This window comes from Babylonia areolata, chromosome 13 (assembly GCF_041734735.1).
Source record: "Babylonia areolata isolate BAREFJ2019XMU chromosome 13, ASM4173473v1, whole genome shotgun sequence".
NCBI lineage: Eukaryota > Metazoa > Mollusca > Gastropoda > Neogastropoda > Buccinidae > Babylonia > Babylonia areolata.
In genome coordinates, this window is record NC_134888.1 from 11,493,874 (window position 1) to 11,519,164 (window position 25,291).

Consider the following 25,291-nt stretch of genomic DNA (forward strand, 5'->3'; position numbering starts at 1 on the left):
AAGGCTTCGTGCCATACCCTGTCGAAGGCCTTAAAATCCACGAAGACGTGATAGATGTCTTGCTGGTGTAAGTTCCTCTCACAAAGTATCCTGAGGTTGAAGATTTTTCTGTTTTGCTGCGCCCTGGTCTGAATCTGGCCTGTTGTTCTACAATGATCTTATCCGCTTGTGGTTTCCCCCTAAGGGGTAGCAGTATAGTTGTGTATATCTATTTGATGAAATTGAATCAGATATAATCAATTACCAAAAGAAGTAGGAATGTGATCTTCTTTTGGCAGGTGACTTCAATGCATACATTAAAACATTATACGATGTTGTTGATTCTAGTCAGATTGGATATAACAATTTTATTAATGATATTCTTTGCATAAAAGATGAACATGAGTAATTAGAGACGATACCAGCTCGGAACTTAACTCACAAGTTATCCACAGACCGAATAATTACGGTTTCAGATTACTAGATCAGTGTAAACCATTTTCATTGTGCGTCGTAAAGGGTAGGTGCGGAAGAGATCCTGGTGTTGGAATGTGTACGAGTAATGGGTGTTCTAATGTTAATTATTTAATTAGTTCATATCACCTTTTTAGCATTTTTTGTGTGGTGTAGATCCTTATGATGCAATACTTTCTGATGTGCATTGTCCTTTGGTGTTATCTTTGACAGCTGACAGCAGCGGCAATAGTTCTTACCCAGGGACATACATTACTAACAAAAAGACAACAATGAAATACACACGACGATTCGAGCACTGGATGAGAACAAAACGGAATTACTTAAAGAAAAATTGTTCACAAAATTAACAACAGAGTTCAATGGTTCGTTTGCATGATACAGAAATTCACACAATCAACAACCAGATAGCACCACTCCCTGACAGAAGAAACAAAGAGTAACTCAATCAATGAGATAAAAAAAACAAAAAAACAATGGTTTGACAAGTTATGCAGACCGAAGGGATCCGAGTTTTTCAGAACAAAACGCAAACTTAAGTTTCATGATCACTCAACACATAAACGTGCAGATTTCACGATTTATTGAAAAGTAAAGCTTACAAGCTCACCTTGAGAAGAATATACAGAAATATGCGAAGGAAGAGGCATAATGAACTGCGTAATTTAAAACATTGGGAATCTAAACAGTTTATGAGAAAAATAATATATATAAGAAGAAGAAGGGGATCAATACACCCGATAAATCTAAATAAACACAACAAAAGATCCAGATGATCGGAAGAGGAAGGTGGCAGAATGGATAAGACGCTTGTCTGTCAAATCAGTGTCCGTGAAGGTCTGGGTTCGAATCTCACTCTCACCCTTTCTCCCGAGTTTGACTGGAAAATCAAAGTGAGCGTTTAGTCATTCGGATGAGACCGAGGTCCCGTTTGCAGCACACATTTAGCATACTAAAAAAGAACCCATGGCAACAAAAGTGTTGTTCTTGGGCAAAATTATGTAGAAAACCCCCCCACTCAGATAGGTACACAAATATTCATGCATGCACTCAAGGCGTGACAAGCGCGTTGATCAGGCATCTGCCCAGCAGATGTGGTGTATCTAAAACCATTAGTTCGAACACAGTGACGCCTCCTTGAGAAACTGAAAGTGAATTGTAATTCATCTACACGCGTAAAGCTAGTTGGAAACACTTCACTGAATACACCCATTTGGGAAGAGGATGTTATTATAAGGCCATGAGCCGTCTCAGGTAAGGCAAATCCATAGGAATTGATTTGATCTGGAACGAATACATTGTCAGAAGTTAGTCCGTAAAGCCGAGGGGGTTACCTTGGCCTAAGGGTACCCTCTCCCGCCCCGGTCAATGAAATTAAGACAAACTCAACTTCAGAAGAAACAACGCCTGCAACTACGACATGCCTGCCTGCAGGAAACAGTGCAGATAGATGTCTTTTTCCCCGCACCATCCCGGAATGGAACACACTGCCCCAGGAGGCTGTCACAGCCAAGTTGTTGGACAGCTTCAAGGCCAGACTGGACTTCTGTCTGTGATTCAAAAAAGGAAATCCCCCTCCCCCTCAGCCCCACCTCCCCAACCTCTCATCTTGTGCACTCCACTCGAATCGTGTCGAACGGCAACCGCTCACAAAACGACAGTTTCATCAGCATACTGACGTTGGTCGTCACGTGGAAGAAGAACTATTCAAATTGTTTGTCTGGGAAAGTCTGAGTCCAACAGATGCATGGAAGCAATACAACCATTTCTATCTGATTATCATTCAGCTGCAATTTGTTGCCAGTCATCCATAATTTTGTGTCGTTGGTGCACTATTGAGCAGAAAACTAAGAAAGGTGTGAAGCAGACCTGAATTTGTAAATCAGATCATCACAGTGTAAAACTTTCACAATGAGTGTAAAATACAATAGCCTTTCTATGCCTTTATCAAAATTTTAGAATTTAATGTTTCAGATGAGCGAGACCCATTAAAAAAAAAAAAGTTTCCCATAGTATATTTAGATTGATGACCAATTACTTAGCAGATTTGTGCTGCACCCGGCAGATGTATGCATCGATGTAACTCCAATACTAAACAAAATAAGCTCCTGTTTAAACTAACATGATAAAATGACTGCAATAAATCAGTGTATCAGTGTGTCAGATGAAAGCGGAAAGTTCTGACAATAAGAAAAAAAAAATCAATAACATGAATATGAAAACATTCTTTGCCTTCTTTATGTGTTTGTGCTTTTCCCATAAGTGAATTGTCATTATACTGAGTGGAAATGACTAATTTTTCCTATCACAAACTCTAATTTGGTGTCGACAGACAAAGTTTTTAAAGAGAAAATGAACTGGTTAATGTTTACACCGGACACACACACACACACACACACACACACACATTCATACATACCTACATACATACACACACACATACATAGACAACTGAAACACAGGGTGATTACACAGACTCACGTTGTGTGTGAATACACATGTGTCCTAAAAACCATAATGCATTAACGCACATCTGCAACAGTCCTTGAAAAGATTGATCTGACCGAAACACATGGTTATTACATATATTCACGATGTGTGTAAACATGTGAGCTAAAAATGATAATGCATCAACGCACATCTGCAACAGTCCTTGAAAAAAAACTGTATGAATGTACTGTTTGCAAAGTATAAAAATAAAGATGCGAAAGTATTTTAATGATTATAATGTTATTTATATAGCGCTGAATCTTGTGCAGAGACAAATCAAAGCGCTTTTGCACCAAAGACAAGGAAGAGTCAGGGGAGGGAGGCTATCTTGGGAAGAGGTGGAGTTTTAAAGCCAGACTTGAAAGAGCTGAGTGCGGAGACCTGACGAGGCGAAGGAGGAAGTTCATGCCAATTGCAAGGTCCTGAGACAGAGAAAGAACGGCGGCCAACAGCGGAGTGTTTGAATCTGGGTACGCGTAAACAGAGTGGATCCGAAGCCGATCGTAGAGAGCGAGATGGGGTGTAGATGTGAAGGCAGCCACAGAGATACGAAGGGGCATTTATGAACACATTTACAACATAGAGTGCTGATCTTGTACTTTATTCTGTGTGAGACAGGGAGCCAATGGAGATGATGCAAAAGAGGAATGATCTGCTCAGATCTTTTCTTTCTGAGGACGAGTCGGGCAGCAGAATTTTGTATGCACTGAAGGGACTGAATGGATGAAGCAGACAAACCAGACAATAGAGAGTTACAGTAGTCATGGCGAGAGAGAATGAGAAAAACAAGTCTAGATGTTGCGTCGGTGGGCAGATATTTCCGAATAGAACTGATGCGCCGCAATTGACAGTAACAAGACTGACATGTCTGATAAATGTATGCATGGACAGTGTGTTGTCAAGGACAACGCCGAGGTTCCTGACAGAACTGGAAAGAGGGATGGATGTGCTGCCAAGTTTGACTGTGTCAGTTGTGATGGAAGAGAGCTTTTGTTTAGTTCCTATAACCACTGCTTCAGTTTTGTCCGCGTTCAATTGTAAGGTACTTAGAGTCATCCAGTTTTGAATGTCCAGGAAGCAGTCGGATGTTTCTTGCAAGAGCGACAACAATTTTTCAGGTGTATCACTCTTCTGGAGTTGAGTGTCATTAGCATAAGAATGATGACTGACATTATGGCGGTTGATCATTTCAGCGAGAGGAGCAGTGTATAGTGTGAAGAGCACTGGGCCTAAAACAGATTCCTGTGGGACTCCATGTTCGATTTTAACGGGTTCAGACTGGAAATTATCAACAATGACGGACTCCATGTTCGATTTTAACAGGTTCAGACTGGAAATTATCAACAATGATGGACTGGGATCGATCAGTGAGATAAGATATGAACCAGTTGAGAACAGTTCCGTTGATACCAAATGCAAAATGAAGACGGGAAAGAAGGATTGAATGGTCAAGTGCAGCTGACAAGTTGAGCAGAGTGAGAAGGGAAATTTGTCCTGAGTCGGGTGCTAGCAGCAAATTGTTCAGGATGTGAAGGAGAGCGGTTTCGGTGTTGTGGTCAGCACGATAGGCAGACTGAAAGGGGTGGATGATATTGTTGAAACAAAGGTGGTTGTTGAGCTGCTTCAGGACAACTTTTTCAATGAGTTCGGACAGGAATGGAAGGTTAGAAACTGGTCGATAGTTTTTCAAAATGTTTGCGTCAAGGTTGTTGTTGTTTTTTTTCAGAAGAGTCCGGACGATTGCAGTGTTGAAAGTAGATGGAAACGTTCCAGTCAGAAGGGATGAGGTGGGTTTTTTTGGTTTTTTGTTTTGTTTGTTTTTTGTTTTTGTTTTTTTACTGCCCCATCATCTGCACCATTTCAGTGGCATTACTCCCACGCCGCTCATTTAGATTCCCCCATACACGACCACACCCGGGTTCTTCTGTCACAGTTCCATCGTCGGCAGTCCGCAGGAAACCATCGATGTTAGGTCGCCAGGAAGCCACACACCAGAGGAGACCCTGCACTGCTGCTGAGTCACTTCGGTGGTGTTCAGTAGTGCCTGTTCTGATTCAACGTACTTAGGACACCACTTACTAAGCCCCCTACTAACGACAATAACAGCTTAGTCGCGGAGCCAGACTGAGTGAGCGTCCCTCCCAGAGTGGAGACCGCCACCACGTCCCTCAAACAGCCCCCCATGAATCTGCCGACACTGAAGACATTGACAGGACTCGCCCCAAGCGCAGAAGTGGAGGGGTATCGAAAGGGGTATCGAAACTGAGGTCACCGTGAGAGCAGGGCATGAAAGGCCACATACTTTGAGACTGTTTTGTTTATATTGATGATGATGAAGGAGGAGGTGGATGACGATGACAATGTTGCTATGGAGGTCCATTTTGGTTTGGGACTGCGTGACAAGGCTGTACTCTACGCTTCCTGTCATAATGATATCCCAGCGTTAACCAGGCCGGAGAGATACAGACACTTGCAGTGTTGGTCAGGTAATTAGAGCAACACACCAGAAGGGATGAGTTGACAATATCGGTGATTGTGGGGAGAAACTGTGAGACGCACTGGGAAAAGACAGAGGCTGGCATATGATCGAGCTCACAGGATTTTATTGTCATTTATTTCAGGATTTCATGGACTTCTGTTTCAGTCAATGTATTAAAGGAATAGAGAGGAGTGCCGCTGAATTGAAAATCAAGATGAGCAGGTTAGAAAGGCATTTGGTCCAATCTGGTACGAATATTTTTGTCGAAAAAAAATGAGGAGAAGACATTGGGGAGTTCAGATAAAGTGCAGGTAGAAGGAAGAGGAGTCTTTTTTATGGTACATACAATGACGCTGCGTTTCAGTATATGCATACATACAGATTTGATTCTTACGGTAATTTTAGGCATTTGCATAATTATATTCTTTCAATATCTTCACCACTCACATCATAATGCAGTGTAGTGAATACAAGTGACATGCTGAAAAAATAGTAGAAAAAACCTGACGAACAAACAATCAAAAACTTACACACACACACACACACACACACACACACACACACACACCACACCACACACACACACACAAACAACCACTGTGCCTGAACACTTCAACTTGACAGACTGTCGTGAGTGAACACAGCAATAAGCCATGCACGTCACCAGCACATGTATTGGAACAGGAGTAGGTTTGTGAACCACTGTGTCAGTACAGGCATGAATTCATCCGATGAATCTCACACCAGCGGATGCTCTCTTTTGTTTACAGAGTCCTGTTTCTTGTTCTTTTGTCAGTGGATGTGAAAAACTGACATCTGTGAGGGAAGGGGCTGGGGGTGGGGGAGAGGGGGGAAGACACACACACACACACAAGAAAAAAAAAGGTCAGCAGATGCTCTCGCCTACATTGTTGTAGAATCCATGTTTCTTCTTCATCTCCGTATCCATCACCCAGCCAATGTGAGCCATCAGAACATCGTCCATGTTGTGACCCTGCAACAACACAGCACACTGGTATCGTTCAGCCAGGTATTCTCCGCAAAAGCACATACTGCCTATGATCAGTGAATAAATGTCTTCATTGTTCTTGTCACTATTCACACACACACACACACACACACACACACACACACACACACACATATATATATATATATATATATATATACATAACATATATATAAGTGGTCATTGTTGATGGAATCCTCTGTAAGCTGGGAAACAATCTGACATCCATCTCTCATTGTAAACCCAGCTTTTTGTGTTGTGCATCACCATGGATTTGGTTGATATGATGTGGCCCCATGTTAAATGCATCGGTGCCTTAGAAAGTTCTAACGCAATTATTGCCCATGAATCACTGGTCGTTTGGTGGTGTGTGTCTTGTTTAAGTGGTGTGAGTGGGTGGCAATATCATAATGATAATCTTAAAAAACGGCTAGTTTTTTGTGTTTGTTTGTTTTATCTCTTGAGTCTCATTGTTAATAAATATGTCCTTTATCTGCTAGGATAAAACACCAGTGAGTCAAAGAAAGTATAATTATCCTAACTGATAACTTAAAAAACCGAACCGACCGTTTCACTGAGTTTCGGTCAGCCTTGTCTAGACTGGTCTGTGCAGATCTTCACAAAACATCAGCATGTTGCGGTGTGCCTGAGGCGACGGCAACGTCTGTTTTGCCGCCGAATTAAAAGAATTTCTTGAATAACCGAGATATAAAACACACACACACACACACAAACAAAACAAAACAAAGCAACATCCGATTTAACACCTGTGTTATTACCCCCAATACATTTATATCTTTATCGCACTTTAAAACCCCCCAAAAAAACAACAACAAAAAACAAAACAAAACAAAACAAAAAAAAACCCTTGGTCGTATGACGTCAGATGCGCCTCAGTGGTGTGGATACGTCTACTTGCTTCTGAACTAAACATGCATGGTTCAATACGCCTTATTTTTTCTCCTAAGCTTCTTGATACATATATACATACATATACATATATATATATATATATATATATATATATATATATATATAATACAGAACATATTCTAACAATCTCCGTTAATCTCTTTTTTTTTCTCATGATTGTTTTACTCGATAAAGCATATATCACAAGTGAGTCTTGAAGGCTTCTTGTTTTGATTGAAAATGACAGCATTCCATCTTCTGAACATTCAGTTACTGCTCGGACAAGAAGGTATTTCAATTTTGTCCAAAATTGTAAAATAAAACCATTAAACAATCATTTCCTGGAGTGTGTGTGCGTGTGTATGTGTGTGTGTGTGTGTGTGTGTGTGTGTGTGTGTGCATGCTTGCTTGCTTACGTGCGTGTGTGTTGGCGAGCGCTCGTGCACTATTAATGTTGTTTTTTCTTCTTTGTTTCTTTTCTTGCTCTTTTACTTTTTAGTGGAAACCTCTTTTCTCAATACCTCATGTTAGTATTGTTCTTTCCTTCTTTTGTTTCCTTTCCTTACATTTTTATACTACCTTTTAGATTATTCAGGCTTCAAGTTTAATTGATTTCATTTATAGTTTCACTCTATTGCAGCATGGAGGACTACTATCAAATGATAATTCCACACCCAAAATAAGGCATTCAAATAATCAACACTATAATCAAACATTAAGAATGCACAAATATGTTTCAGACTACAATTAGCATCTAAATAAATTACTTTTGTAAATCTAATAATTAACTTACAGCTAACAAAACGTTTCTGCTTCCTTTGAACAAACTGTTTTTTAATTGAAAACTTACGTTGGAGACAAATATCTTTAGGTACATACTTCTTTCGAAAGTCATTATACTTGGGGCATTCCATTATAAAAGGGAAGTCAATCCCAGTCACAATCATGTTACAAAATTTACATAACAGTAACTCTCGTGGTGTGCCCCAGCGTCTCCCTTTTTTTGTTTCCAACTCAAGACCACTAAGCATAATTATCTTCATCAAAAGCGGTCAAAGTACATCAGAACAACTTTTGGTCTTCAGGAATGAACTTCACACCCAGACATAATATCAGATGCAACAGGTGTTCCATATTGAAAATATTCAAGACGCAATTTTGCAATTGTAATAAGACAGTAGTCAGTTTTATCCAGGCAAAAAGGACACTTGTTTGCTTTGAACTTTTCTCATTTTGACGTCCAGTGGTTGTAAAAATATTCCCTCACAGTTTACCAAACCTACGTTCTATGGTTGTAGCTCTTGGTAATATTTACACCTTTCGAATATCAGTGTATTTGAGGGGAAAAGAGGGGGTGGGGGGGTGTATCAAATGGCCCAGAGGATACAGACTGGCCTAGGCCAAACGATAACCTTTGTGTAAAGCAGGCTGTTTATTCCGCTATATTCTACTCCAGGCCACTTGATACTGGGGCCTACTCTTGACGGGTTAGAGTCTGGCCTGCAAACCGACCCCACACATTTACAAACGGTCAACGGCGTTGGGACAAGTGGAACACAGTCTCCACTGGTAGCAGTGCTGGCTCACCACATTAGTTTCCAGGAGGAGTCTGGATGGGGTGCCGTCCTTCAGAATGACCAGGGTGAAGGAATGTCTGTCAAAGGCCCAGTTGGGGATGTCTTTGAACTGGTACGTCCGTATCACCTCCTGCAACACGGTCAGTCCATTGCGCCACTGAGGAAAGCATTCAGCTTAGCATTTTGGAAAATAATATCTTAAGACGCGCGCGCGCGCGTGTGTGTGTATGTGTGCGCGCACGCACACACAAATGCGTTCAGGCATGTGAGGGACTGAAGACTAAAGAAGTTTTATTCATAAAGGACATGCATGTATGACAGTCAGTCGTGTTCGACTGTGACCATCAGGGGCCGTATTCAAGAGAACATCGTGCATGAGGGTAAATGTGTACCTACCGGTAATCTGTCTGAGGCAATGCAAACTGCCCGAGGGTAAGCAATATCCAGTGTTCATGAACACAAGAGTCTACCCGTGTGTCTACAAACTCGAAGGCAATTTACCCTTACTACCTGCCAAGGGTGACTGCCCACGAAGCGGAGGTAAATATGGCGGATCCTTTTGCAGCATTTTTCTTTCTTTTTAAAAAAAGGGAAAACAGGCGTGCTTTACGGATAACATGTGTTTTGCGAACTCTCTCGACAATGTTCCGAGCTGTGGTGTGATGAGAAGTGAAACTGAGAGCATGCACAAACAGGAATCATTGGGATTTTTTTAATTTTTTTTTTAAAGACGATGGGTTAGCTGTCTGAGTGAACCGCGTGTGTCTTGAATACGAAGATAACCTATCCTTCAAGGTAAACTGCATCCACAGGTCCCAACCATGTCAAAGATAACTTGCCTGAAGGCAAAATGAATTTTGTCGTGAATACGGCCCCAGAACAGCAGAGGAGGTAACTGCTGTCCCGACTATCTAGGCTAGAATTTGATTATAATGGAGAGTGTCTTGCCCAAGTTACATCCCCACTCTCTAGGCCAACAGGGTTTTAGGACAGTCAGCGTTGGAATGGTTCCAAAAGGCCAGCTAGCCCCCAAGGCTGCAGGACTAAGAGCCAGTGCAATTTTGCCTCATAATTTTAGTCATAGTCCTTCACAAAAAACTAAGCTCCACTGCAATGGAAAAATCATTGATAATACAGCTCTCACTGTGCTCTTGGCCCAACCGTAAACTTATGTCAGTCTGTGATATACAGGCCATAGCCCCTTGGAAAAGGAGATAAATATGAAAGTCACGTACTAATACACAGAATGTTCATGTTGTTACGAAGGCACTTTGCCTTTTAAGCACTTTATACAGATAAACAATGCACTGTTAAACAATATCACTTATAGATGGCATTATCAAGGCACGTTTGAATAAACAAGCTTTTCCGAGATATGTTTCTGGAATTAACTGTTCTCTGATACCTTTCGTTTCTGCACAGTCAAGCACAAAATGGACTTCATCTCCCTTTGATTCTTTGCATAACGGACAAATCACAAATGTTAGACTGTCTAAAACGGTACCAATGAACAAACAGTTAAGAAACTCCAAATCTAAATTTCGTCATTTTATGCTTAGATGCTGTCAATATTTATAGACACATAAGTTGGAAGATTATGTAAAATATTGAATAGTCAATGCTTCTCAAATCTGTCACTGTTCTGGACATGCGAATTCCAGTTTTCCCATCTGCTGTCAATCATTCTTTCTCGAACGCTTTAGTGTCCCCAACACCTTCACTAAGCCACATAAAACCAAATCCATTTTCACACAGCTTCACCCCAACATTCCAAACCCAGTTTTTCTTACCTCTGTTATGGAAATCTAACAACACTCTGTATGCCTTATAAGTTAACCTGTGAGCATCAATCCAAATGTTTTTAAGAACAGTTTTTGTGACTGGTTATTCAACAACAATATTGTCTATGAAACATATCAATGGACGTTTAGCTCGGCTTGTCAGGTTTTTAGACGCAAAACTTAAACGTGTTGAAAAATACACACCTAAATAACTATATACATTTATTACGGGCACTATTATTCCGTTACATATCGAACTTTTCCTCTGTGTGTGTGTGTGTGTGTGTGTGTGTGTGTGTGTGTGTGTGTGCCTGCATGTATGCATGTGTGAGTGTATATGAGTGTGTGTGCAGGTTTGTGTGCGCGTGCATGTGTGCATCATGTGTGTGTACGTGCATGAGTGCATGTGTTTATATATATATATATATATATATGTGTGTGTGTGTGTGTGTGTGTGTATGTGTGTGTGAGTGTGTGTTTCAAATAGTGGAAAAGTCATGTTTTTATTGAGCTTCCTTTGCTTTGACTTTGTTGTATTTGTTGTATGTTTTTTTGTGATATTTGATAAATACTTTTACTGTTTATCTGTAGGTCTGTGTATCACAGACTTCACCACTTAATTTCTCTGACTGCTAACGCTAAATAATAGATACTAAAGTTATCTGATTTTGACTGACTCTGACAGACAGGCAGTGCTCACCTTTGTTTGAAGATCGGAGAGGTGAACACCACTGGTGTTGACGGCCAGCAGACAATATTTAGACACAGACCTCACCGCACGTTGCTGAAAACAAACTATGCTAATGAATGATTCTGTCCACGCAACCAACATAGTGTGCACAGCACCAATAACAAAGCAGAAGCTGAGTGTTTTTGTGTCAACACAAGTTTGCAATAATACCCACCAAGATTCTGTTATCCAAACACATAATTCGAAACATACTTATAAAAGGTTGGCATTATCCTATAAAATATGGCAACATGAACTTCACTGTTCATGCGAGATCAACATATCGTATTTACGTGAAGTCATTTTTTTAACTGAAACAATAACAATGGAATGACAGTAACCCATCTCATCCCTTTAAAACTTTATTTTAGCCCTTTTAAAAGAGTAATCATACTCTCTCTCTCTCTCTCTCTCTCTCTCTCTCTCTTACACACTGATGAAAACTTACCTTGACCTCAAAAAAGACAGACCCGTATGTTGGCCATGCCACTGCCTTTCGGAGGAAACTTTGGCGTGCCTCGTCTTGATTAAGACGATGTTGGCTGTTGTAATCTGCTTGCACGTCCTGAAAAAATGAGAAAAAGATTAACTTTTCACTTTGGAATCTTCTACCTATTGCTCTCAGACAACTCATCCATCAACTTCCAAAGCAAAACAAAAAATGTTCATCATCAAAACATATGTCATAAGTACTGCTGCTTTGGAGGGAATGGGGGTGGGAGGGCAGAAGGGGGTGTGGTTCAATAGTAGATATCTAATTTACCTCTTTTACTTCTTATACACTTTATTTCATCATTTATCTCACTGAGCACAATATGTACTGCCATTTTTGTACCACTTTGACGTTTGACCCCAACTGAGAGCAAACGTCCACCATTCTGGCCTTTCCAAGAGTGCTCTCAAGAAGCTATCCTAAGTTGTGGACGCAATTTGCCTCTCTGTGTGGGCTACCAGAGGAATCATCACACCTTTTATGGGAACGTCACTCAACTGGCGAAACGGAAGTGTGGACTGACCTGGAGGTGATTCAGTGTTGGAGATACAATACAGATTAATGCGAGCACCTCTCATCATCATGACATGGTAGGATAGCCCACAAAAAAATCAACAAGACGGGACCAGCGATACTTACGAGAGATACATGTATACCATAGTGAGATAGAAGTGATTGTTTTGGTTAACATTATTTGTTTGTTACAAAACATAATATTTACTAAACGGTGTGTTTTGAACTAATGTTTGCCTTCTCATTTTTATAAATCATTATTTAGTTGTTTTTTCTATCAAAATATATCCTTCCTTCTCTCAATTTCTTATGAGTTAAACAAGCTTATTCAACAAAAAATCACCTAACTAACTAGCTAACTAAATGAATGAATGAATATACGCTGGCTGGGGTCCCCCGTGTCGATAGTTCCCCGGCTCGTTAGTCCTTCTCAGAAAGATCCAAGAAGAGTCAAAATACAATTGAACACTTTTTCTTGACAAACGAACTTTGTGTTATTACTGACTGATAATGCTTTCTACTTTCTTGCATTTAACCATGATCAAAGATGTGTTTCGCAGTTATGCAGTACGCGGTGTGTGTTGTGTGGGCCCGCTGTTCACTGCCTTTGTTTCACGGACTAACCACACTCTCAGTTCGGCTCAGTGTTTCTACGGGAAATGGTCTCAGAAACATTTTCGTCCAGATCTCTTTCTCTGGTTTCCACTACTGTTTCCCCCCTCTCACCCCCCATCCCCCTCGCTGCTCTTTCTATGTATGTCTGCATGTCTGCATGCCTGTCTGTGTGTCGCCGGCGACAAAATGTGCACACGCTCATTGCATATATTGTAGCACTTTGCATAATCTTATTGTCGCTGGCATATATTCCTTTGTCTTTCCATGAACATTTGTGGGTCTTTGGTGCCTGGTTGAATATAACAAGTAGTATGTGTATCAGCAACATTATCATGCACAACATTCATTCTGCCAGGATTCTCCCTGGCATTATCAATTGCTTCAATTTTAGCTTTTAGCTACGCTTTGTTTGGAATCATTTATATTCTATTATCTTCATTTGTCTATTTGACATTTTTCAAGATATTAGATCACACCCCCCCTCCATAAAATTCTCTTTTTTCAGAGAGAGAAAAGCGACTGTAAATATATAGAATGCATACTGGCAAGGACCTGCGTCAGTGCCCAACGGTTAAGACACGTGAACTATGTGGCAAAACATGTGACATATACTGCAGTGTGCTTAAAAAGAACCATTGCAAACAGATGGCCTTTCAACGCATATGCATTGATTGAACTACACTAGACAAAAAAGAATATGCCGTAGAGTGAACAAGATCTACCAGAATGCATGAACAAGCCTTTCAACAAGGAGTTGGAGGAAGCTCTAAAGACCTTGAAAGACAAGAAATCTCATGACCCTGACAAAGTTACCAATGAGATGCTTGAACTTCTTAGCACCAAAGCAAATCTAAACTCCTCGCTCTCTTCAATAACAGCTGGAAAAATGGGCACGTTCCACAGAACTGGCGAGAAGCTGATCTGGTGCCCATCCACAAGAAGGGCAAGGACCAAATGAAAGCAGACAGGTACCATCCCACCAACCTTACCAGTTGTGTTGGCAAGATCATGGAGCAAATGATCAACATACGCCCAGTATGGCACCAGGAGAAGAACATCATTACTCCAGAGAAGGCAGGCTTTAGGAAACAATGTTCCACTGAGGACCAGGTGACCTACATTGCCCAGAACATTGAGGATGGCTTTCAGGACAAACAGCATACTCTGACGGTGTGGACAGACATAGAAAGGGCTTTCAACAAACTGTGGGAAAATGGGCTCTGCCTGAAACTCCAAAAGAGTGGTGTGACAGGCTGTGTGTGCCAGTGGATGTCCCAGTATCTGAACAATAGGAAGGCCCAAAGTCCATGTGAATGGAGCATACAGTCGTAAGTAGGCACTGAGAGAAAGGAGTGATGAAGAATGCGTCTCAAGCCCAGCCTTGTTCCTAATCTTCATCAACGGCATCATCAGAGATCTGCCACACAATGTCCACGGAGTCATATATGTTGACGATCTGGTCCTTTGGTGCTCAGAGGAACACCTCACAACAGCCAACTATAGGTTGCAACAGTACTGACCATTCCTGAAGGCTGGACAAAACAGTGGCTTGTGAAGATAAACACACAAAAAAGACCACCTACACTGTCTTCAGCCTCTCAACAAAAGAACAGAAGGCCATGCTGCACATCAGTGGACAAACTTTACTTCCGGAGGACAATCCTATGTACCTTGGTGTAACTTTTGACAGACACCTGACATAAGTAGCAAGCCAAGAAGGCAGAAGCTAGAGCCAAGGTGCGACTTGCCCTTACGAAGAGCTGGCAGAAACTATTTGGGGCACAGACACCACAACCATCAGGAGGCCTTATACAATAGAAGAGTCAGGCCAGTGCTTGAGCAGCTTTGCCACAAGAGCAGGGCCTTTGAACGACAACACCAAGACATTCTTGACCATGACCCCAAAGAGATCCCTCAGTCTTGGGCTGTCCCTGCATGGGGAGAGGGAATACTCAGCCACGTTCAGTCTATCATCCCTGGTGTTGAACCCAGAGACTCTCGAGTCGCCCTGAGAAAAAGTCCCATACCCTTCAGCACCTCCAAAAACCCAATATCCAAAACAATTTATACGGACAGCTCTGCCGAGGAAGCTGAGCGAAACGGTGGGGCAGGAATCTACATTCAGTACCCAGGAGGCAGATATTTTATAAGGCAAAAACAGAAGCCCTGAAAACAGCAGCAGCCCATATCAAGTCCGGCGCTCACGCTACCCATGACATATTTTTCCTGACTGATGCCCTGTCCGTCCTGCAGGCCTTACAATCCAACAAAAACACTGACCTAAACGACCTGTCCCCCACTCTTGCCTCCCTCTGCAGGAGCCAGGATGTCGTCCTACAATGGATTCCCTCTCAATGCAATGTGCTGGGCAATGAGACTGCTGACTCCCTCACGAAGGAAGAACTACATAAGAGCAGGTGGATGGGTCCACCACGTACTCTGAAGTAAAGACCATCCTCAATGCCAAGCAACAGAAGACATGGATGCAATAACATCCACACCACCTAGGACAGACCCCTACTACCTGCTGACTAAGCAGGAACAGGTGTTCAGACTCAACAGGCCACAACTGCCTAAACCACCACTTATACACAAGATTCTGCATTGGTCACTCAGCACGATGCCCCTGTGGGACTGACAGCCAGACAACAGATATCTGCTGCAGTCCTGTCCCTTCTTGAGGTGCCCAGAGAGAGGTACTGGCTCAACCCAACCCCAGTGACCCGGAAGCTCTACGGCTGTGGAGGACTTGCAGTGTACAGCTGCCTTCATCGCGGGGACTGGGGTGTCCATCTGACGAACGAGAAGAAGCAGAAATATGCAGCGAATGTGAGAAACTTCTGCATTATGAAGAGTAGTTTGCTAAAATCCTAAACAGCTATGACCTATTCTGAGCAATTGATGAATTAGAAGAATGTGTGAAATCGCGAAATGATGCTGAAATGTTATCAAGTATAATTACAGAAAGCAATAATCGATGATTTATGCATGCAGTTGAATCTTTATTTACATGCTAGAACAAGGGAACGTCTGTAGCCTATATACAGGCTGTCACCTTACACACAATCAATAAAGTGGAGTCTGGTCATACAGTTATTCCACCTCAAACCCCACCACCCACTGAATTTAATGAGGAATCTGACACATCTATTAAATCGCTTTGACAAACACTAAGGCCCTAAAGTGTTGACTTCCACGGTGTTTCCACCAACGTGGCTGCGCGTGTATGTGTGAGGCGCTGCCTTCTGCCAATGGAGAACATGGCTGCATGCCTGTGTGAGTGTGGCACACTTCCGCTGTCTGGCACTATACTCCACAAGAAAGAGTCTGTGCGCATGCTGAGTGAGAACTGTTTTCAGCAGCAATCTGCCTAGGGAAGGAAGCCAGCATTTTTGTTTGTTCGTTTGTTAAATAAGCTTGTTTAACTTAGAAAAAAAAACATGAGAGAAAATATATTTTGAGAGGAAAAACTAAATAATGGTTTTGAAAATGAGAAACAAACATTACTTCAAAATGCAACTGCTTTGTAAACATGTTTTGTAACAAACAAATAATGTTTACCAAAACAAACACTTCTGACTGGTTGGTATACATGTTTCTCTCTGTAATAATTAGTTGCTGGTCCTGCAGTGTTGATTTTTCAGTGGACTACCATATTAGAAGAGATGCGCATTGTCCTGGGTTGCACACTGCATAGTTGTGGACTGAATCATCTCCGGGCCTACCCACTCTTTCGTTTTGCCAATGGAAAGGGATTTCCATAAGTGGTGTGATGATTCCTATGATAGCCCACATAGTGCAGCTCTCTCAGAGGTGAATTGCGTCCACAACCTTGTATAGTCTCTCTCTCTCTCAGAGGTGAATTGCGTCCACAACCTTGTATAGTCTCTCTCTCTCTCTCAGAGGTGAATTGCGTCCACAACCTTGTATAGTCTCTCTCTCTCTCGAGAGAGAGAGAGAGCTCCGTTGGAAATATCATCATGATGAACTTTTGCTCTGTTGGAATCAAAGGTCAAAGTGGTCCAAAACGACAGTTTATATACTCACTGTCACTTTATGTCACAGTATTTATGAATTTGCCAAAAACAGCTGTTTATATACTACTCACTGTCTATGTCACTATATATATCTAAATTTTATGTACAGCTATACTTCCTCAATTCAATTCAAAATCAATTCAAATTCAAAAACACTTTATTAATCCACATGGAAATTAAAGTGTGTAATCACTGGGTCGTTGTAGACACCAACATAAAAATAAACATATGTACCATACAATACACTAAAACAAGTCAGATAAAAACTCTCAGTAGCTGACTATAACAACCCCCCACCCCCACACATTAAGACAATAAAGTATTGCACAACAATGTATACCGATAGAAAGCATCCAGCAAATAAAATATAAATATCTAACTCTCACCCTCACCCCCTCCACCACATACACACATGTAAAGACAAGGTAGTGTACAACAATGTAAAAAAAAAATCCAACAAATAGATCGTATATAAATGTAAAACACACACACACACACACACACACACACACACACGCACACACACACGCACACACGTAAAGATAATAATGTATTGCACAACAATGTAAACAAATAAAAACATCCAGCATATTAGAACATCCATCAAATAAATCGTGTTTATAAGTAAAATGCACACACACACACACACGCACACGCACACGCACACGCACACACGCATGCATGAATGCTTGTGCGCCCGCACCCTCTCAAAACATATATCACACCAATAAAATCAGTAAACTAACATTAAGATACATGAAATCCATTAAATCACAAGCGCGTACACACAAAGTAACGCTTGCCTGTGCTCAACCACACAGTCCCACATAAAATGTCTGCGCCCATGCACTCGCCTTCCGTAGAGTTCAGGTGGTGTTGTGAGTGTATTGCAAGCTTTGATTGTGAGCGCGAATAACTGAAGGAATGAATGTAACAAGATGTTATTGCGCGTGGAGCTATGAACCTGCCACTTCTGTCCGATCGTCGACTATTAATGTCATCATGTAGTGGGTGTGTTTCGTCTGTCAAAATTGTTTTCAGTCTGTCAGTCAGTTTTCTATTGTAGATGTCGCTAAAGGTGTCTTGTCTTTTACCCACCACCCCACCTGCTTTCCTAATGATTTCTTCCTGTCTTTGTCATGTTTGGTCAAGTTTCCCCCTCCCCAGCACACGGCGCCAAAAGTTAAAACGCTGCAGACAACAGATGTGTAAAACATTTGGAGCATTCATGTGTATAAATGGTACTGTGTTTGCTCTTATATTAGTTCTTTACTTGATTTTTTTTCTAAGCAATGTCTTTGTAGATATAAATGTCTACTGAGATGTATGGGATGTTGGAATCTTGGATTGAAATTGCATACAACGAAGAAAGTTTTGTAAATTGTGCTTTCCTAAGATTAATGAATGTGCTTTTATACTCATTTGAATGTTTCTACTTCATCTTTGATATGTGTTGATGTGATTCGTTTTAAGTATAACTATAAGATTAGTAAAGCGATTATAGTTTGCTGTGGCTTGTATCATAGTGCTATATAAAATAAAATCACCGTGTTATTGTTGTTGTTATGATGATGATGATGATCATGATTATCAATATTCTTCTTCTTCGTCGTCAGTATTATTATTATCATCATTAGCTAGTGCATACACCAACTCCTCTCTTTCTCTCTCACTCTTCTTTTTCTGTTTTCCTTCACACACACACACACACGCACACACACACACACACACTGACACACACACACACACACACACACACACACGCACACGCACACACTGACACACACACACACACACACACAGAGAAGAACACCACCTCACCTTGTATATGTGCTTAAACACACACACACGCTTAACACCCCCACACCCCAACACACACACACACACACACACACGCACACGCACACACTGACACACACACACACACACACACACACACACACACACAGAAGAACACCACCTCACCTTGTATATGTGCTTAAACACACACACACGCTTAACACCCCCACACCCCAACACACACACACACACACAGAGCGAGAAAGAGACCTTCTTGACGTCCTCAAGCGAGGTGTTCTTGGAATACCCACGTGGCAGAATGGACGGGGCAATTTCACTGGAAAGATACATAACAAATAACCAGTTCATCTGTTGAGCGTTTCAAACAATAATCGGTCCGTTAGACCAGCTGTTTGCGACTTTTTGTTTGTTTGTCAGATGGGTGTTCATATTAACATCAACACAAAGACGAACGATTACAACTGCATATTTGGAGCACATATATAGTTTCCATCACACACACACACACACACACACACACACACACAGAGCGCGCGCGCGCAAACACACACATCATATATATACCCGTAAACAAGCACACACTGGTTCAATAGCAGAGAAAGAAAAACAGGATTGGAGAGAGAGAGAGAGAGAGAGAGAGAGAGACGGGACAGAGACAGAGACACAGAGAGAGAGAGAGAGAGAGAGAGAGGACAGAGACAGACAGAAAGATATCGTTAACACTCTTGTATAAACACTGGCCACTATGGTACAGACCCAAACTTGGCAAAGCCAGTGGTATCCTGGCCGTACAGAGCTCTGTACAGCAGTGCCGCCAGTGGCACCACCTCCTCATCCCTCAACTGGTGGTAACCGCGCACGTAATTAGGCACCTCCTGTCACACACACACACACACACACACAGAGTTTTAGGGCAGGTATACCTAACTGCGAATAGCGTGTAATTGCGAACGGTTTGTGTTCTGCCCCACTTCGAAGCGTTCTCACTGACCACACACATTTCTCGGTCTGCTTCGACCTCTTCCTGATACCTACATGAATCTTCATTTCCAAGAACCAGTCAAACATTAGCTTTTTCTGACTATGTCCGCGCTCTTTCTTCTCTTGGCGCACTACTACCGACCAAGTTCACAAACGTGCTGTCACAATCATCAAATCAAGGAAAGCAAGCAGGACTCGACCTGAACACTGACACAGTTAAAATAGTTGATCTGACTGGATATGTTAATGAATTGTGCATCACCAGTGCTAGAATTTAAGAAAGCACGTTGGTGACAGATCAGAGCGCCAGTTTTGACAGGAATCTCAAAAATAGTGTCGTTTGCAATCAGACCATAGGGTATTTTGACTTGAATCTATTTGTGTAGGGCGAAGTGTACAAGCCAAAGCGAGAAACACAGTCTGGTGTTTTAGTTGCACACATTCCCTTCTGAAAAAAATCCATGAAATCAGAGATGCGAAAATATAGTGGTTACAGATGATATATTCATATATATTGTGGTTTTAAATACAATGGGTCTATCAACCACAAGCAACTGCACGCTTTGGAATGAAGTAAGAGACTCCATGGAACATCTTTTCTGGAAATGTTAACATATACAAAGTTTTTGATACTGGTTTACTCGTTTATCAATATGTTCAACGTAAATATGAATGTTGGTATCATCGATATTTCACGTCATCTGGTGATTTTTTTTTTTTTTTTTTTTTTTTTTTTTTGTATGACAAACATACAATAACACTTAGACAATTCATTCCACTTTATTCTTATGTTCGCAAAATGTATATTCAGAAACACAAATCTTAAATCAAAAACAAGGGAAGCAAGGCCTTCAAGACTCACTTGTGATACACACTTTATCCAGTAAAAAAATCGTTATGATGTATTAATATTATAAAGCTTCGGCAAGTCAATAAATATATTGTGTTTTTTAATGTGCTAAAATGTGTTCTGTATTTGTTATTATAAAGCTTCGCATTAAAAAAAAAAAAAAAAAGGCTTAAAATCAAATTCGAACCAAGCATGTTCAGGTCGAGAATAAGTGGTCTTACACACAGCGCTAACCGGGTCTACCAAAATGTTCAAAAATTATCATTTAAGCGTGTTCTTTTAGGGCAATAAAATCGATAACGATAATCGAAGCGATAACACCGTTTAAATTATGTTATTTTGGTATATCTCAGGCATTTAAGAAATTCTTTTAAGTCCGCAGTAAATGAGGCATTCCCATCGCCTCAAACACACCGCAGTATGTGGCCGTTTTCTCTAGACCTGCAGAGATCCGTGTTCGACAGGCTTCAGTAGAGTGAAGTGATGGCCTAGAGGTAACGCCTAGGAAGCGAGAGAATCTGAGCGCGCTGGTTCGAATCACCCCCTCCACTATACCCTGAGTGGTGGTCTGGACGCTAGTCATTCGGACAAGACGATAAACCGAGGTCCCGTGTGCAGCATGCACTTAGCGCACGTAAAAGAACCCACGGCAACAAAGGGGTTTTTCCTGGCAAAATTCTGTAGAAAAATCCACTTGGATAGAAAAAACAAATAAAACTGCAAGCAGGAAAAAAAAAAAGGGTGGCACTCTCAGTGTAGTGACGCGCTCTCCCTGGGGAGAGCAGCCCGAATTTCACACAGAGAAATCTGTTGTGACAAAAAAAAAGAAAAAAAAAAAGAAAGGAGAAATACCAAATACGAAACATGAATAGTTACACTCACTGAGAAACTATGACATCATCCACTCAATTTCTCTTTTATGTTAAGTCAGTATCCACTTTAATTTATTTTAGTTAATTCAGTGTCTGCTTTAGAATAGCAGTAAACGCGTTGATGGTGCAGTTAGTGTCAATGTATGTGTTCTGTCCAGAATTTGTATTTGTTTTCTTTTAATTGTGAACAAGAAAAACGAGGTCATGCCGTCTTCTTACCAAACATAGCCTATTGTCCGGAAACTGGGAAACGAAAAAATTGTGTTTATGGATCCGGATCGAGCATCAAGGTAATAAACCGTTAATGATTCGGAAATATGGCTAAATTCGGGAGACGTACAACCTATTGTTGGATGACTGGGAAGATTTTTTCCTATGTTTAAACCAAATTTGGTACTGGCAGACAAAGTATTTCCAGAGAAAATGGCAATGTTTAAGTTTACCACAGACACAGACAGATACACACACATACACACACACGAGCGTACACACACACACACACACACACACACACAACCGAACACCGGGTTATAACATAGATTCTTTTTTTTTTATGCGAGTCAAAAAGGAAAAGAGAGAGAGAGAGAGAGAGAGAGAGAGAGAGAGAGAGAGAGAGCTTCTTAGGAGGTTTGAACTAAGCAGCAGAGTTACTCACAGTTCTAAAGTGCGCTTACCAATAGAATTTAGAAATTAATGTTTAAACTTATGGGTTTTTTTCTATCGTGATAAATTGATTATGGTATTCAAGGGTGATGACGCAGTTTAAATCATGTTACTGTTTAGGTGTATCTCGATTATTTAAGAAATTCTTTCAAGTCCGCGGCAAAGGAGACGTTGCCATCACCTCAGACACACCGCAACGTGTGGCTGTTTTCTCCAGATGTGCGGAGATCCATGTTCGACAGGCTTCCAGAAACTACAACCCGGTCCATTCAATTATTCTTTTATATCCATTCCACTTAATTCAGTATCGACTTTAGAATATTCATATGCAGTAAACACGTCAACGACGTAGTTAGTATCACTGTATGTGTTCTGCCTAGAAATTGTATTTCTTTTCTTTTAATTGCGAACAAGAAAAACGAGGCAATGCGTCCGCAAACCCAAGCATCAATTGTGGTTTCCTGGATTCGGATCCTCAACGAAATAAACTGTTCAAGATCCGGAAACACAGCTTAATCCTGAAGACCTATTACTGGTATGACTGAGAAGAAGTTTCCCCCTACTATATTTAATTCAAATTTGGTATTGGCAGACAAAGCAATTCCAGAACAAATGAACTTGTTTAAAAATAACACACACACACACACACACACACACACACACACACACACACACAGAGAGAGAGAGAGAGAGAGAGAGAGAGAGAGAGAGAGAGAGAGAGAGAACTGAACACCGCGTTATTACACAGGCTCACATTGTTTACACAAGTGAGTCAAAAAGTTCATGAAAGGTTTTGAACCGTGTATGTTAAACGCGGAAGCAAAAAGAGTAACAACAGGGCCAAAACACAAAGAGTGATACAATACAAATATCCAAAATTAGCTTTCAAACTAATGTCGTTTTTAGTATTCGAGGTGATAACTCACTTTGCATCATGTTATTTTCATGTATCTCGATTATAAAATTTTTAGAAGTTGCGATAAAGCACACATAGTCATCGCAGCATGCACACCGCAACAAGTTGCTGCCGTTGTCTCCAGAACTGCAGACCGGTGTACACTACCAAAAGTATGCCAAGTGGTATAGTAATTCGGGGCAAGAGGTCCCCCTTAAGCGAGAAGTCCGATTTCTCTTCTCGTTGAAGCCACAACACTTCGTAACCAAGTGTAAACGATAGAGGCCCAACCACGCCACAACAAATCCCAAGTAATGGTAAATTGAAACAAACAATTATACGTAAGAGGTGATCAACTAAAAAAAAAACATGGGGAAAACGCCCTCGCGTGAGGGGCAAAGCGCCTAGTGTGGGAGTTCTGCCCCCACATTTCGGGCGTTTTGCCCCTCAATCTAATTTCAAACCTAATACTCAAAAAGGTATAAATCACGTTGCATTTAGATTGTAACTGGCCTACTTCAGTAAATTGGCAATGCTTATAGCTTTATACATACACACATTTCTGTGTATTTTTGGTGTGTTAGATGTGTTAAATATTACATTACATTTTACTTCAATTGTAATTTTTTTCCTTGGGATTTCTTTCTTCTCCTGGACCAGAAGATATGTCTGCCTTCGATGTACAGTCGATTCATTTTTTCCCCATTATGTTAATTCTCGTTAATTATCTACTTTAACGTATTCATGAACAGTAAAACACGTTGATGGTGCAGTTAGTGTCATTCTACGTGTTTTGTGGGCACGCATGTCGGTCAATCCGCATTTAAGCGCTCGCGCGCACGTGTGTGTGATTGTGTATATCTCTGTGCCTGTGCTTGTGTGAGCACTTGTGTGTGTGCGTTTGCGCCTGTGTGCGGGCTCGCTCGTTTGTTTTCGGATTTGTGTTTTTGCAGGAGCAAGTGTGTGCTATTAAACAACATAAATCCTCTCTCACCTGGGGAAAATGAAAATGTTTATCAGCCTGAAGATCCTCTCCTGGAGTAACGTTGACCCAGATTTTCTTCAGCATCACCAGTGTAGGCACTGCTGGCGTCATTCCCGCCCCTGTACACGTCAGGTCACCTATACCATACACCATCATCTGACGTTATGTCACCTTTACAACACCGTGTAACGTCCTGTCACCTATACCTTACAACACCCTGTAACGTTCTGTCACCTATACCTTACAACATCACATAACGTTATGACACCTATACCTTACAACATCATGTAACGTTCTGTCACCTATACCTTACAACATCACGTAATGTTATGTCACCTATACCTTACAACATCACGTAACGTTATGTCACCTATACAACACCCTGTAACGTTCTGTCACCTATCCCTTACAACACCCTGTAACGTTCTGTCACCTATACCTTACAACATCACGTAACGTTATGTCACCTATACCTTACAACAACCTGTAACGTCCTGTCACCTATACCTTACAACATCATGTAATGTATAAGGTATAGGTGACATAACGTTACGTGATGTTGTAAGGTAAAGGTGACATAACGTTACATGATGTTGTATAGGTGACAGAACGTTACAGGGTGTTGTAAAGTATAGGTGACAGAACGTTACATGATGTTGTAAGGTATAGATGACAGAACGTTACGTGATGTTGTAAGGTATAGGGAACAGAACGTTACGTGATGTTGTAAGGTATAGGGAACAGAACGTTATGTGATGTTGTAAGGTATAAGTGAAAGAACGTTACAGGGTGTTGTAAGGTATGGGCGACAGGACGTTACAGGGTGTTGTAAGGTATAGGCGACAGGACATTACATGATGTTGTAAGGTATAGGTGTCAGAACGTTACAGGGTGTTGTAAGGTATAGGTGACAGAACGTCACGGGGTGTTGTAAGGTATAGGTGACAGAACGTTACATGGTATTGTAAGGTATAGGTGACATAAAGTTACTTGATGTTTTCAGGTATAGGTGACAGAACGTTACATGATGTTGTAAGGTATAGGTGACAGAACGTTACTTAATGTTGTAAGGTATAAGTGACAGAACGTTACAGGGTGTTGTAAGGTATCGGTGACAGGACGTTACGTGATGTTGTAAGGTATAGGTGACAGAAAG

General features: G+C 41.2%; 1 protein-coding gene across 5 annotated transcripts in view; it reads right to left on the minus strand.

Moving 5' to 3' along the window:
• Positions 1 to 1,019: 1,019 nt before the first annotated feature.
• The window catches only part of LOC143289055 (unconventional myosin-VIIa-like), a 226,551-nt gene continuing 202,279 nt past the window's right edge, over positions 1,020 to 25,291 (minus strand). For 4 of the 5 annotated variants that reach the window (XM_076597869.1, XM_076597871.1, XM_076597867.1 and 1 more), the window contains 7 exons: positions 24,145 to 24,272; positions 19,646 to 19,764; positions 19,139 to 19,205; positions 11,880 to 11,996; positions 11,402 to 11,485; positions 8,931 to 9,050; positions 1,020 to 6,416 (listed from right to left, as the gene is read on the minus strand). In XM_076597869.1, the coding sequence (XP_076453984.1) occupies positions 6,309 to 6,416; positions 8,931 to 9,050; positions 11,402 to 11,485; positions 11,880 to 11,996; positions 19,139 to 19,205; positions 19,646 to 19,764; positions 24,145 to 24,272 (743 nt within the window). In that variant the 3' untranslated portion in view covers positions 1,020 to 6,308. The remainder of the gene's footprint in view (positions 6,417 to 8,930; positions 9,051 to 11,401; positions 11,486 to 11,879; positions 11,997 to 19,138; positions 19,206 to 19,645; positions 19,765 to 24,144; positions 24,273 to 25,291) is intronic. The other variant, XM_076597870.1, reaches the window with a different exon arrangement.